General features: G+C 49.6%; 3 protein-coding genes across 3 annotated transcripts; 2 read left to right on the plus strand and 1 right to left on the minus strand.

Moving 5' to 3' along the window:
- Positions 1-4027: 4027 nt before the first annotated feature.
- Positions 4028-5349, plus strand: FOXG_22186 (uncharacterized protein; the record flags this gene model as incomplete). The annotated part of the gene is made up of 3 exons (XM_018402584.1): positions 4028-4271; positions 4335-4655; positions 4706-5349. The coding sequence occupies 3 exons, from the start codon at positions 4028-4030 to the stop codon at positions 5347-5349; spliced, it is 1209 nt and encodes a 402-aa protein (XP_018256357.1).
- A 1872-nt stretch (positions 5350-7221) lies between these two features.
- On the minus strand, positions 7222-7879 carry FOXG_22187 (uncharacterized protein; the record flags this gene model as incomplete). The annotated part of the gene is made up of 3 exons (XM_018402585.1): positions 7222-7578; positions 7692-7796; positions 7844-7879. 3 exons carry the CDS (start codon positions 7877-7879, stop codon positions 7222-7224), a joined length of 498 nt encoding a protein of 165 aa, XP_018256358.1.
- Positions 7880-10335: 2456 nt separating this feature from the next.
- On the plus strand, positions 10336-11125 carry FOXG_16004 (uncharacterized protein; the record flags this gene model as incomplete). Its single annotated transcript, XM_018396089.1, has 2 exons — positions 10336-10387; positions 10449-11125. The coding sequence occupies 2 exons, from the start codon at positions 10336-10338 to the stop codon at positions 11123-11125; spliced, it is 729 nt and encodes a 242-aa protein (XP_018256359.1).
- Positions 11126-14552: the final 3427 nt, after the last annotated feature.

The following is a 14552-nucleotide window of genomic DNA, read 5'->3' on the forward strand; positions in this document are numbered from 1 at the left end:
ATGGAAACAGATATGGCCTTCAGCTAAAAACCTACCTCGTCTAATCCGAGAAAGAGAGCCTTGGTGGGAGAAGCTGGTTGATCGACTTCTTATTGAGGCGGGAGGCATGCTATGTTTTATGTAATTCAGGCTCAACTCTGTCGTCTTCCGTTAATAGCATTCTCTAAAGTACATAATCATGAAGATACACATATAAATATCTTTGTTTCTTTGACTGGTATAAATAAAAAAGAGCGGCTAAGGGTAGCCCTAATATCCTACAGTGCCAGGCAAGTGCCACCATTAGATCAAGACGTGACACGCCAGTGGAGGCGGTAGTGTCTGGGCGATTTGTAAAGCCAATGATATATGCCACCCTAAAGGAAAGAGGAAACCATACCTTGAAGCGAGGTTATTCGCCTATCATCTAAAGCAGGCTTCACAGTATGAAGCCCACAAGCTGTCTTGGGCCCAGCCGCGGGCGAGCGAAAGTTCATGAGTAATTGATCCAAAACAATATCAGTTATTCCACGGCGGATCCGAGTCGATGGAAGAAGGGTGCCAAGTCCGATCTCGACTAAAGCTTATCTCTTAAAGACCCCTATCGCTTGTAGGTTCTGGTGACGTGACAACCAGCCAACCAATTATCTAGGATTAGCTAAGCGATTGGTTTTGACCCCTGTTCACGCTCTAGCGCGGGCCCGTTTGGGGTCTCTAAGAGATACTCGATATGCGCTATACCTGTTTAGGCTACGCGATATAGTTGGAAGGAGTAAACATCATCATAAGAGAGCCCGGAAGAAGCCATAAATCTTAATAGATTGATCAGTAGGATGTCTGTGGCTGATAATGACCTGATATGGGCCTCCGGCAATTTGGTAGGCCATCCAGGGACTTTCCGGCTGCATGGTACTTTCCCATGCGTAACATCTCGGGGATCTTCCGGGGGAAATATCATAAAGGGCCCGTGCCCCACGTTGGACAGTGACCAACAGTATTTCCGGCAAATATAGACAACAAAAAGAGCGGGCTCTGCCGCGTATTAGTACCGACTACCAATCCTTGTCTCGGAAGGTATCCATTTGACCAGTACAGCCCTTCAGCGGGGTCGCGACAGGGGTGTAAAACCAATTAAAATGAATAACACTGACGGTACTTCTCCCTACATACTAATATATATGATGGTAAAAGTCCTAGCAGTTTTGGTTATTACAAAGAGCTACCTCACAGACTCGGCAGCCGTACCCGGTCTGCCTAGTACCCTGCACGTACTAACCTTGTGACTAAGCAAAGTGGGGGCGAGTGACCTCCTGAAGGGCTGTACCGCTTAAAGGGATAGGATGCATGCCGAATTGAATAGAGATCGCGGGAGGTGAAACGACCTTCTCCGCGGGATTAATAAATAAACAAAGATGCCTGGGACGGGACAGAATAGTGACTGGTCATTGTTCCTCGGAAATCTTTTACTTATCACAGGAGCTTGGCGCCTGTTCAAGGTCCCTGGTAGAGTGGCTGGGGCTGGAATGGAGAAAACAAGCATTATTCAAGTCTAGACAGTCAGGGCGTGTTAGTAGATAATGGCCATTACCCCTGCAAATTCGCTAGCGGCAAGCTGCCCCCTTGTTAACCGGACTTGAGCTCCGTGTATTCATCCTTGTCAGGCCAACTTCACCGAGATCAACGATGGTTAGCGAGTAAACTTGCCACGGGGCCACTAATTGACCCACTCTTGATGCGTGACAATGGACTCTTCTCGACCCTTCACTCGTCCGTCAGGCGTCTTGTTCAAGGCTCCAATTCCAATACCCTGCCCATGTCCTCTCATGATGGGTGGTACAGTCCACCCTTGGGTTTCATCCCGCCTCTGCATCAACCTGGTAGTTGCCTATTATCCTTCCAAAAGTTCGGGGCCTGCGAAGTTTTGTGAAACATCAGTCTCGGAATTGTCAGTTGTGAAAACATCAGTCTCGGAATTGTCAGCATTGGTGGGAGACCCCCTGCCTGAAGCCCCATCTTCTTACTCAGAATCCCGGTTGCTGCAACTAGCCCTTGGCTGATCTAATCTGTCGGGGAAAGCCAGCGGGATAACTTGGTATTACCGGCGATGGCTGAAGCCGGAAGTATAACAGATTATCCTTCGAAAGTACTATCTGTGGCGTACCCTGGCCTTGAGACTTTCCTACCTTTGAAGGGCAGGTGGCTTTTTTTTCGTTACTGGCGCACCGAGACTTTTATTTGCTTTTGCTCCTCCTCGAGGAGCCTGTCCAATCATGGTAGCTTGTTTTATTGTCTTTCATTTCTTTCCTGCTGAAAAAATGAGGTGTCATACGAGCATTCAGCTGTAATCTTTACCAGGGCATCACCTGGGATTTTTGTATCTCTCTTCCGGTTCTCTTGCACTGTCTGCCGTTAATTGGATAGAACGTCAACAGATCCACAAAGGCATTGACCTTTTTCATCTCCGACCCTCCTGTAGCAAGTTCGCCAATCATTGTTGGAGGTTTCCTCTATTCAACCCAAGATATTGTTATGTGACTTGCGAGTATAGACTTTCTTTGGTGATGACCGCCTCCCTTTCTTACGCTGTTCCGAATCTCTGGTCCTATGACAGTCAGTGCCACCAGATGGTGGCTTATAAGTGCATGTCCTTGTCATAGATGTGTTCTCGCTTCACTGCTTCACTGTTCAGCACGGGCTGCTGAGCTAGTGCCGATCTTGACATCCTGTCAAGATCTTGCTGCTGGTGGGGGCTGCCAAGGAAAGGGGTTCTGCGATCGATCTGGGGCCGGCTCCCCGCGTCAAGCTGGGGAGCATCAGCGACAGGGGTATACAATCGACCTCGAATGAGGAGGCAATCTCTGCCCAAATTAGGTGATTCAATAAGTGGGCTCCCCGGTCACAGCGCACAGTGCTTTGAGGTTGACCTTATTTAGAAGCTATCAGCAGATTAGGATGGCTTTGCGGGCTGGTCGACCGTTTTGCTTACTCACAATTTGGCCGATGCCAGCCCCAACTAGGATGTTGACGCGACTTGTCACTTGTTTCGGACTCTAGGCGGGGCTGGAGTGGTTCAGCAAACTGAGACATTCAAAGTAAGCTCCGTCTATCTAGCAATCGCGCGATAACCGAAGAGCAACGAAGAAGAAGAGAATCACTTGATCCCATTCTCTTCCAGTAATCCTGGTCGCGCTGACACAAACAAAGCTGTTGGTTCCAGCGTCATCAAGCCTACCGTTGCTTTTTCCTTCACCAAATCAGGCCAAGAATTCTCAGACTACAGCTGGTGTGCGAGCTTACGATAAATTGGCTTAACTATTCAGACGAACATGCAGATACCGACAAACTGAGAGAAGAAGAAATTGCAACTGCACATGAGGCGGACAACAAAAATACAGTGTTTTTGACGCGCCCGTTTGATAGGTACCGCTATGGCACAACTCAGCTAAGATCAGCGGTGCAGGGACCCACAATCGGCCTGCTGGTGACCACTCTCTGTTGATGAAAAAGTGGAATCAAGTAAGACATCAATCTTTTGTGTCTGTCGCAAAAGAGTGCTCTCACCAACGTGGGCATTTTGACTTGAGGTCAAAGCCAGCCTAAGCATGATATCAGACATGTTCCTTCTGTCTCCTCCCTGGTCAGTCGTTTCGGTACACACCACTTTGCCTTACATGCTGGAACGATAAGGTACAAGTGCTTCACTCCAATCCCCGCCCAATACACATCACCATCTTATCAGGTTGTACAAGATTTCCTGAGAGCCTGCGAGAAATATTTACCTGGCTCGATTCGACTCGACTTTACCATCCTCTTCCAGCTTTTCTCTTTCTTCGTATGTCATCGGGAGCGCGAGTTTACCTAATCAACTCATCATCAGCATCCAAGGTTACAACATTCCGTCCATCGCCATCGCGATCCCGTCGACAGTTCAGTCGAAGCCCTCCCTGTCTAGTATGGATAGCCTATGGGAGAATACCTCGTCAGCTTCTATTCCCATGGTTAGCGTTTCGTCTTACCAATATCCATCACTGCCCCTGTCGACATTGAGATGGGTATGTCACCTCAAGGCTTTATGCCTTACCCCGTTCCTTCCCAACAGCTTTCTTCCTTGAGCATGTTTGATGCTCGTGATGCTCGGTCACCAAACCAAGGGCATGATCTGAGTATAAAAGGGGCATTCTCACCACCAACCGGTGATCCTTTACATCCTGCGGAAACAGATGAGCAACCACAACAAATGGGGAAGAAAAAGAGAAGCAAACTAGGCTATCTTCGCACTTCAGTGGCCTGTGGTAAGTGACAACCTTCCAACCTTCCCATGCATGAGTATATCTATCTAAACGTATGCCCTCAAGGTCACTGCCGGCGCCGAAAAATCAGATGTATCACGTCGTCCTCTGACGCGCAAGGTCGTTGTATTAATTGTATTCACTTGAGGAAGGAGTGCATTTATTTCCCAGTAGACCAAACATCTCCCGGCGACTCACGAGCAAAGAAAACGTCAAGATCTCCTGCAAAAGTAAAAGGAAACTCAGCGACATCTATTAGCAATCCAGTAAAGCAACCAAGGAAACCGAGGCCACCATTTAGCCCATCAACAAACACGTCAACACCTATTGCAGTTTCCACGACTATTGAAGTCATTAGGATGGAAGGGTTCCCGTCTGAAATGAGAGGTTCGTTAACGGTCTACGGCTGCGGGCTATTAATTAACAGTTAACTACAGCTTCGTCAGCATCACCAACGAATCAGAATCCTTTTGGAATAAGGGGCCAAGATCTCTCCAACTGGGTGCTTGCAGATGTTGACCAAAACTCAACTTCGAACACAGGAGAACTGAATCCAACGTGGCGAACGTATCCTTCGGAATCGCCCATGGGCACACAATTCTTACCGTTTGCGTCTGTACCGCCGTCTCCAGCTGGATGGGCAGTTGGAAGCTCAAAACCCACATCTCATGGGGACGTGGACCTTGCCTGTGTTCACTACGGGTCTCCGGTGCGAGTCATCCCGTATGAAAGGGAACCCATAGCCAGTCATACTCTCTCTCAATATCCTCTGATGGCCTCTAGCCGGCAATTTGAGCGGAGGCCATTTGCATTGTCTGATGTTTATATCACATCTATGAGTGGTGTAGTTGCTGGATTTGAAGCTGGCACTAGCTCCAATATAAACCCAGCCGTTCCTCTTTCAGCTGGAGCAGTGCCTCCAGCAGACTATACAGCGTCGGACCAGTCAAAACCACGTCCAGGCTACACTTTTACAAAGGGCCATGACGCTTATGCTGGTGGCTGGCCATCTGGACGCAATGGGCGAGGTCATCCATTACAGGTAGCCGGCCCCAGCCAGGCCCAGCCAGCAATTCAGTAATAATGGAGCAGCCTCACATTTACATTACACGCGATGATCATGGAGAAAGTTCTAGGACATATCTTGGGCGTAGTCTTCTTAGTGGGAGAAATGTATTCTAGACAGCGCTCATCATATGTCAACTCAATCAATCAATCACCCCAATCAAATCAATCAAATCTTCCCGAGCCACTAACCTACACTAGATAGTCGCAGATGGAAGTCTACTCCCAAATAGCGGGGGGATTAGCGGCAAAGCTAAGTATCTGTTATCGTGATCTAACGCATGACCCCACCGCGCATGCAATGTGGAACGCGTTTTCCAACCATGTCGCGCCATCAAAATAATCCCTTCTACACGTGGTTTTTATTCCATTTCACCAGTAGGATGTCGAACTCGCCTATCTCCCCGTCGCCAGCTGGCTTTCCGCCAACAACATTGACACATTGCCCTACACCTCCTTCCGTCTTCTCACGATTGTCTCAGCCTAAAACGGTCGCCAAGCAGTTGGAAGAAGCAGCCGTTGGAGCTTTACCTCCCAACCCGACCATTGAGAATCTGCCCAAAATTACCTGGAAGAACCGTCGCTTCGTCCAGGAGGATTTGTTAGCTCGAAAAGGTGCAAAGGGCAGGAATAGCTGGATTAGGTCGCACGGGCCCTTCCTAGTCGAGCTGAACTATCAGGATCTACCGATAGGTCACGTCTGGTGCTGCAATCGATGTGATATGAGAGGCGCAGCGGAGTTCTTTTCGGTGCAAGCCACGTCTTCCGCAGCGGACCATCTTCGAAAGTCTGTGCTTATCCCGTTCAATCTCTTTGACAAGATATCCAGCAGCTGACCGACCTGCGTAGAGCTCACCGGATCACCCCAGCCAGCCAGTCTAGTGAGCCAAGTCCTGGTAATGAAAGTGCCATTGATATTTATTCTGGTGCAACGCCCAAAAGACGTCGGCTTGAACAGAGCGCCATACCAAGGGCGAAAATAAAAGCCATCCAAGAACTAAGCGTCGGCTTCGTCATTGATAGCGATTGCCATTCACCATCTTTGAGCACAGTTTCCTTCGGAAGATCTTCAACCATTTCGACAGCGATTTAGTGGTCCACATGGCGTGGAGTGGTAGCTCTATCACTAGAGAGATACACCAGCTCTTTGAAGCGAATCGAGATACCAAGGCAGAGCTCTGTAACGCGTTGACAGCGTGCATATTAGCTTCGATCTCTGGGCGTCACCGAATCGCTTTGCAATCATGGCTGTATTTGCGCACTTTATCGATCAACTGGGGTATCAGAAGTCCCGTCTTCTGGCTTTGCGCCGTCAATCTGGTGCTCATAGTGGCGAGAATCTTGCCGGTTCTCTTGTCGACATCGTCCACGAATGGGAGATTGAAGGGCGAGTTGGCTGTGCCATCTCTGATTACATGGCGGCAAATGATACTTGTCTATACCACATGTACCAGCAGCTCGATCCATCGATGAGGCCTGTTGATATAAAGGCTCGCCGGATGCGATGCTACGGGCACACGCTCAATCATACTTGGGCATTGTAGAGTAGAGGGAGTTCTACCCACTTCTTTAGCCTACCCAGGTAGAGAAGTGGTCTCCTCTACCCTACCCGGGTAGAATGGGTAGAGAGTAGTGGGTAGATTGGTGGATAGACTATAAGGTAGGTAGGGAAGGCAGATGCCGCATATATGCTCAATTCTTTGTAATAAGCCACTTTATATTATGCATCCCAACCCTCCTCATCAAAAACAATATTCATTTCATCATCCATCTCCACAGCCTCTAGTATCATCGCTAGCTGCTCCTCCGAAGAGATGAACTTCCTCGCAAACCAGTTGCCCATGCACTCTAACCTCTGGAGGTTCTCTGACGATAACCTAAGCCTATCCTAGCTCTGCGTACGGCGTGCTCCCGAGGATTGTTGTTCTGGTTCAGCAGAGGAGGGTGCGATTGAGAGGATATTGATGGCCATACGGTGGAGACGAGGATAGCGCCGGCGTTGCTCTGGAGTTAACCACCACTGAAGAGGAGTTATCTTCAGAGCATCAATATCGATAGTTTTATCTTCAATAAACGCCATAAACATATCTTCATCCTCTTGCAAAGTAGGTTGAACTCTTAGACGACGTTTCAGCTGGTCTAATTCATTCTCTACCCTCTTCCTCGAGGATGGATGGCACGTATCGATATCAGCAACAGCAGCAGGGGCAGAGAGTGATTCATGAGGGAGATGCGCGTATTCCTTCTGCCAGATCGAATAAGCAGCATCGATAGTCTCTGACGCCACTCTTCAGGCCAGTTCTGAAGAAGGTAATGCTTCCACTTCGAGGGATCGAGAAGTATCGCGGCGGCGTATACTGGCGTTGACTCAACGAGGGAGTAGTATTTATCAAGGATAAACCAGCCCATCTCAATAGAATGAACCGTGCGGAGATCCTTCTCTGGGCCTGATTTATATAGCACCTATAAAACATTAGCTTCAAGCATTATCTTGACAAAGTAGGATAAACCTTCTGATCCTCAAAATAGGTGAGGATAGCATCCATCAGGGTAAGGCATTGGGATAATGAAGCCTCACTGCCTTCAACCCACAGTGTACCACTAGCAAATACAGAGAGAAACCTCTCCGTACGCTTAAGTTCCCAACAGGCGATACAGTAATGCAGGCTTTTATTTGAGGACTTCCCACTTCGATCAGATCTCTCCTTTGGTCTGAATTCAGGCTCCGAACCTCTTGCATATCGAAAAAAAGGTCCAGAATGAAGGTTTCTCGGAGGGGATCGAGGCAGTACTTGGAAGAGCACTAGAAGCAACACTGGGCGTCGGCAAGGAGAGGTTCAACATGGAAGGCGTTGTAGGGACGGTAGGAGATAATGAATGCTGTGAGAAAGACATGGTTAGAGGTATATATAATAAAGGTGGACTGCAAAACAATATCTTGCTGTGGATGATGCCGGTAGTAACAGGCAGGGAAGGAGATGAGGAGTAAGTTAATTCCTTGCAAAGGTTTCTAGGTACATATGTATAAAAAGAAGCGAACTACCTATTCAATGCAGTGCCAAGTAGGCTGCAGGCAGGCAGTAGTAGGCAGTAGCAGGCAGCATGTTTGGTAGCATATGAACTCACGTGAGAGGTCATAATATATTGAGCAGAATGAATGAAATTAGACGACTTGTCAAGGAATTCAGCATCCACAATCTTAATCATATCAGATGATAAGATCTAATTGACCAATCGGGAGTGGGTAAAGCTCTCCTTATAATGCCCAAGTATGCAAAAGACGGCCATATGCAGTCACGGCTTCGATAAAGCTAGTCCAAATGTGGGACTGAGAGCCTTTGAGAAAGGCCTTCTTGTTCGGATCGCTACTACCGATAACCAAGGAGTCCAAGCCTATATTCACAGTTTGTCGGTAAATTTATAGTAAGTTAATAGTAAAAAAAGGCGAGTCCTTACCAAATCCCGCCAGGATACCGCCTTCGTCGACAGTAACTGTGTTCTCGGGTTTGATCCATCCATACTCTCTTTCGCGGATATCGAAGTACCAATTGACGGCTATTGGAGTAAAGGAATTGAACCTCGATGCCTCCTGGCGCTTTCCTATCTTCGCCTTGGTAGTTGGATGGCGTTTCACGAATCTGGCTACCCAGTGTACACTGATAGGCTTTTCCCGACCTTGTTGTCGTAAAAGGGCAGCGACGGTGGCGCGAACTTGACTGTGAGACGGAGCATAGCCAAGAGCCTCTTGTCTGAGTACCCAGATGACTAATCTGGTCTCTTGGGTCTTTGATAACAGCTGGGCGGGATGGGTGACCTCGGACTTAGCTGGTAGACATCTTAAACGGTCTGAAAGAGTGGTCTGAGGCATGCCATGCTTCTGGGCAGATTAGTTTTGGGAGAGGCCGTTGTCCGTGACATCCAGCATGGCTTCAACAATTTCACTCTCAGTATAGAAGTCTCGGGGCATTTCAAAGCCAGTTTTGTGGCTTGAAGGTAGATGTAAGTCCGATGAAGGCTTGAGAAAGTAGTCGTAAGAAAGTCATCCATAGCGATTTTACATTGTTGGAATACGACCAAGCCACTTATGTAACCTACAAAGTTATGCCATAGTATTGAAGAACGGCAGATTCTCAACAGAACCAACTCCTGCACGTAAATACAACTTAAATACCAACCGAGCAATGAGTAATTGGCAAAAGCATTTTGTATGGGGAAATTTCATTTTTGCTTACTGGTGAAGGGGTCTTACCGGTGGAGGGGTACTGCATGGTACCGTCTACAGTAGGCTTGCTGCAAAACGTATTATGGCTTACTGTGCATAAACTTTGCTTTGTCGATATGTTCTTGAAGTATCTTGACATGTGAAAATTGGAAGGCTTTAGGGCAGAAACTCGATATAAAAACCTGTCAATCCGTCCACCATTGAACTGCGAATCTTACAAGTTCTATAAAGAAGGCATTCCTTTCCTACCCTTACACTCCTGACCGGCAAGACCCTCTGGCATACCAAAAACCAGAGCTTGGGACACTGGCGTGTGCACGGACGCTTGCACGGACTCGTGCGCGGATGCGTTTGGACATAGTACGGGGTAGGTACACTCTAAATGTTTAATTGGATATGAGCTCCCATGAAACCTGTGAAAGGCCACTACCGTTCGTTTTATAGAAAAGGGCAGCTGACTCCAGTAACCAGACTAATTTACCTCACCCAGCGAAGCAGCAGACATCTCGGACCTAACCAAAACCCAGGTCTACTCAAGTCTATTCTATAGATGCTCCTTACCTCATCCTTGTTCAACGAGCCGTTCAGTCTCTCGTTTTTCTTCCTCGCCTGTCGGATTCTATCGCAAATCGCTGCCAAAATCCGGCCATTGCCAAGCCTGCGCTGATAACCCACCAAACTTAAGCTTGACTTATCAGCCCAAGTGATCGACACTTGCCAAAGTTCGAGCGCCGATGTTATCTCAATTTCTCGACGGCATCTCACTTTTGGGACATTAACATGGACGGGCGTCGATACCTCGTTGCTAGAGACTTGGATGAGTTAAGCCATAGTGAGTGATTACAGTCCCCTTATCCTCATGCCTATCGACAGCCACTGAAGACTGTCCACAGTACTTCAGCTGGTCCCTCAAGGTAACAACTGCATCTATTGTAACGATGGCACAGAGCTCCAATGTCCTAAGTGCTCAGACGGCGAGAGCTGCCAATTTACCGTTCCCCTCGACTGTACCCAATGTGCTACATCCGTCTGCATGCAAGTTGAAGAGGCCGGATCTGACAAAGGCGGCGGCGGCCTAAACATTGGCGGCATTATTGGCGGTATCGCCGGTGGCATCGTTATGATTGCTGTCGCTACATGTCTAGTCTGGAGGTTCTATATCAGGCCTAAGAGGTCACAGACTCCCATATCTATGTACGTCGAAGACGTGGATCTTGTGCAAGGCTTCGAAAAGGATGCCCCCTCGAGGGGAACTCGTCCCCCATCGGCATGTACTGTTCATTCTATCGCTCCAACCGTCCTTACTCGAGCCTCCAATATTATCCAGATCGCCTACATCCCCGGTGTTACAAACCAAGTGACTCCGATGCCACCAAACGTTCTTCTTCCCCCCGTCCCTCCGATCCCCCTGCATCATGCCGAGGGCAACCGAGCCCAAGGAATCGACGATGAACATTTTGTCGTCCCTAGCGACCTTCAAGACTCGGCTTACCTGGGCCTATCTGGCTACTCAGACAGAACCTCATACGCTCGCTGGAGAGCTAGTTCTTATTGGGTTAGATCCTTGTGAGTGACCGCTTGGGAAGCTTCGCACAGTTGATGTCGCAGGGTAGGCATTAGTAATCTAGCTATATGCTTTTAAGTAACTCTGCGGGATGGAATACCCCGCACAAGAGATAACTTAAGAACAATCAATCAAAACATTTGCTGCTGCTCACCACATTTACTTTAACCCTTTAAGCACGCTCAGTGCGACAGTTGAGGGGATAACGTCGATGTGTTAAGGCCTCCACCTCACTATGGAAAGCTCAAACTTGACTGGCGTCGTTCAGAAGAAGCATTACCCCTGAAAGGCGATTTCTCATTAGGGAGGAAACAACTTAGTGGGGCGTCCGAGCGTCAGTATGAATGAATGAATGAATGAGTGTATTACGCCCGGGAGGATACGCCTCATAAGGCCTACAGCGTTGAACTTCGTGACATACTTTTCCGGACTTATGGTCCTAAGACCCGCAAACCTTCATCTGCGCCGACCCTTACGGCTTGCCACTCTCCTCAGGCTCGCTTGTCCCTGCGACAGACCTGATTGAAGGCCAACTTCTCCAAATGTTCAGCGTCCCATCTTCAGCGGCTGAAGCTTGGTCTGTCTATCAGAGGCTGTACTATGTTAGTTCTTATTATCTTGTTTGGTTTGTTAGTATGTTTTTTATGTCTGTGTAGCATCCAAACGGCCTGTGCTTATCGCAAACTTGATCGCTGCTCGCACTGCTGTCAAGTTCGGGCTCCACCTGTGCCTGTCCTCTGCTGTCTTGCCTCCCAGGAAGAATGAAAGATTACCCATCATTTCCCGGTTAACAATTCGCATGTGTTCTCGTTGCTCGTCCCACCGTGGACATCGGAAGAGGAAATGGTCGATTGTTTCTTCTTCCTGGCCACAGTCGCATGTGTCCGTCTCTACTGCGCCTATCCTGTGCAGATACCTGTTGACTCGTGCCATTCCCGTTCGTAGTTGCACCAGAATGTCAGATTCGCGTCTCTTTAGGGCGTCATATAGTATGCGCGTGTGCTTGCCGGGCAGCGCCTTGTCGAGCCGTTTCGAATAGCCGCCTACGCCCTCTGGTAGCACCATGAGCCGTCTGCGCTGTGCCAGTAGTACTCTCAGTCGGGTCGATGGTGCCTGATGCGGCGGTTTGTTGCTTTACATCCGCTCTCTGTTGCCTTTCGTGCTTCGGTCTTTGCTTTTACTCCCTGTGTGAAAGACTCGTTTGTGGACGATACCCAGCGCATTTTAATGGTGGTGCTACCCTTTTCCAGTCGTCTAGCATGTCTGTAGATCTCCCGGATGGCGCCTTGCCCTGACTGCTGTCGGGGTTTCGCAATCGCTTGTAGCGCCGATCGATTTCGTGTCGCAACGATGATATCTCGATGTTGGAGTCCATCAGGCATGCACCTTAGGACCATTGCTATTGCTTCCAGCTCGGCCATGTATGCGTTTTGCTCGCCTCTCGGGCCAAGAGTGACGGAGTACTTTGCTATAATATTATCATTCGCTCCTCCGCTGGCAGTGTTGCGCACAATGCCGCCCATGCCGACTAGTCCGTTTCTCGCAGAGGCGCTCGTTGCGATGAGCACTTGTCTCATGTTGCTGGGCTCGGTCATGTCGTCATCTGTATCTACATATGCCGCTGCCTCCTTGCCTGAATCGTACTCCACCATCATGTGTCTATGCCACGGTGGTAGTGCATACGGCTCGATCGTTTCCATCCGTTCTATTGCGCCATCGTGGGCGAGTGCTAGTTTCGTCAACGGCGACATATACCTCCGTGTCTCCCTCACCCTAAGTGTCGCCAGCGGGTGCACCTTCGGCAGTGTTTGCATGTTGACGTAGAGCCGTGTGCCGGCCTGCGCGTGGCGTTCACCGATGGGTAGAATACCAGCTTCAGCTTCCGCCACTGCCATCGAAACCGTCTTGAAGGTTCCTGTGATGGCTTGCACACCCATTTTCTGTGCCTCGTTCAGCCACCTGGTCTCCCTCCACCCGCATCGGTGGGACCAAACGTTCGAAGCGTAGTCCATCGTCGGGGCCACCGTTGCTACAAACAACTGTCTCGCCGTCCGGGGCGTCAACATCTTCAGCCTTCGTAGACACATGGCCGCCCGAAGTCCCCGTGTAGCTGCTTCCTTTACGTGTTCCTCATACCGCAACTCCGAGTCCATCACCAGTCCTAGTATCTTGCCACTTTTCTTTGGGATGATCGCCTGGCCTTTGATCGTATACGGGCTTTCATCGGTGCGTTCGTGATGGCGCGTGAAGTGTATGATGACTGTCTTGTCCTCCTCAAATGTCGCCCCGCTTCGTCTTTCCCACTCCAGTGCTCTGTCGATGACGGCCTGGATGCCTACTCGGTTGGCTTCTGCTGTCGGACCCGTCACCCAGGCTGAATAGTCATCGATAAAGGCGATCGATCCACCTTTTGCATCGATCTTGCATTGCACGAGGTCTGCGTTGAAGAAAAGGAACAGCACCGGTGACAGCGGCGACCCTTGCGGAAGCCCAGCCTGTGGCAGATCCCGTCGCCCAGAGGTGTAGCCGTTTACCACGATCGTCGCGGATCGATTGGAGCAGAAAGCGTCGATCCACTTTACTACCCCCTTGGGGATGCCTCTGGCTTCCAGTCTCTGCAGTAATCGATCCTTGAATACCCCGTTGTATGCTCTCATCACGTCGAAGCTTATCAGGCTGAGCACCTTCCGGTTGCGCCACGCTTTGTAGATGTGCTCCTGAAGGAGCAGGAGAGCCTGGTTGGCCGATCGTTGCTTCCTTCCGCCGAAATGGTTGGTGGGTAGCAGTCCGAATGTCTCTCCCGCGTACGAGATCCGGTCCGCCATGACCGCCTCTAGAATCTTGCCCAGACTCGATAGAAGTGAGATCGGTCTCCATGACTTGGCTACCTTGTAGTTGTCCTTGCCTGGCTTCTTGAGCGGGATGATTTTCGCGCTCCTCCACTGGACTGGCAGCTCTCCGTCTCTCAGGGATGTCCGAAACAGATGCAACACCCGGTCTCCCACTACTGGCCAGAGCTGCTTCCACACCATCGCCGGCAGTCCATCTTCGCCTGGGGCTTTCCATGCCTTGGCCGCCATCACCTTCTCTTTAACCTCTTCTAATGTCACCTCTGGCATTGCTATTTCTCGCTGCGCCGGCTGGCGCTCTTCATCCTCAATCACAGCCGGCAGAGGGGGAAAGAAGATGCTGAGAAGCTCCTCTGCCTGTTCTGCCTTGCCGCTCGTCGTCATTCCATCTCTTCTCTTTAGAGGAGGTATTTTATTACCCATTGCTTCGCCTCCAGGCGAGAGGTACTTGGCTGATTGCCAGATGTTGGCTCCGTCTTCGAGAAAGCTGTCCCAGTGTGCCTTTTTCTACCTCCTGATCGCGTCGTGGTACTCCTTTGCCGCTTCTCTGGCCTTTTGCTCTAGGTCTGCTGCCTCTCGTCCTC

This window comes from Fusarium oxysporum, genomic scaffold (genome assembly GCF_000149955.1).
Source record: "Fusarium oxysporum f. sp. lycopersici 4287 supercont2.30 genomic scaffold, whole genome shotgun sequence".
NCBI lineage: Eukaryota > Fungi > Ascomycota > Sordariomycetes > Hypocreales > Nectriaceae > Fusarium > Fusarium oxysporum.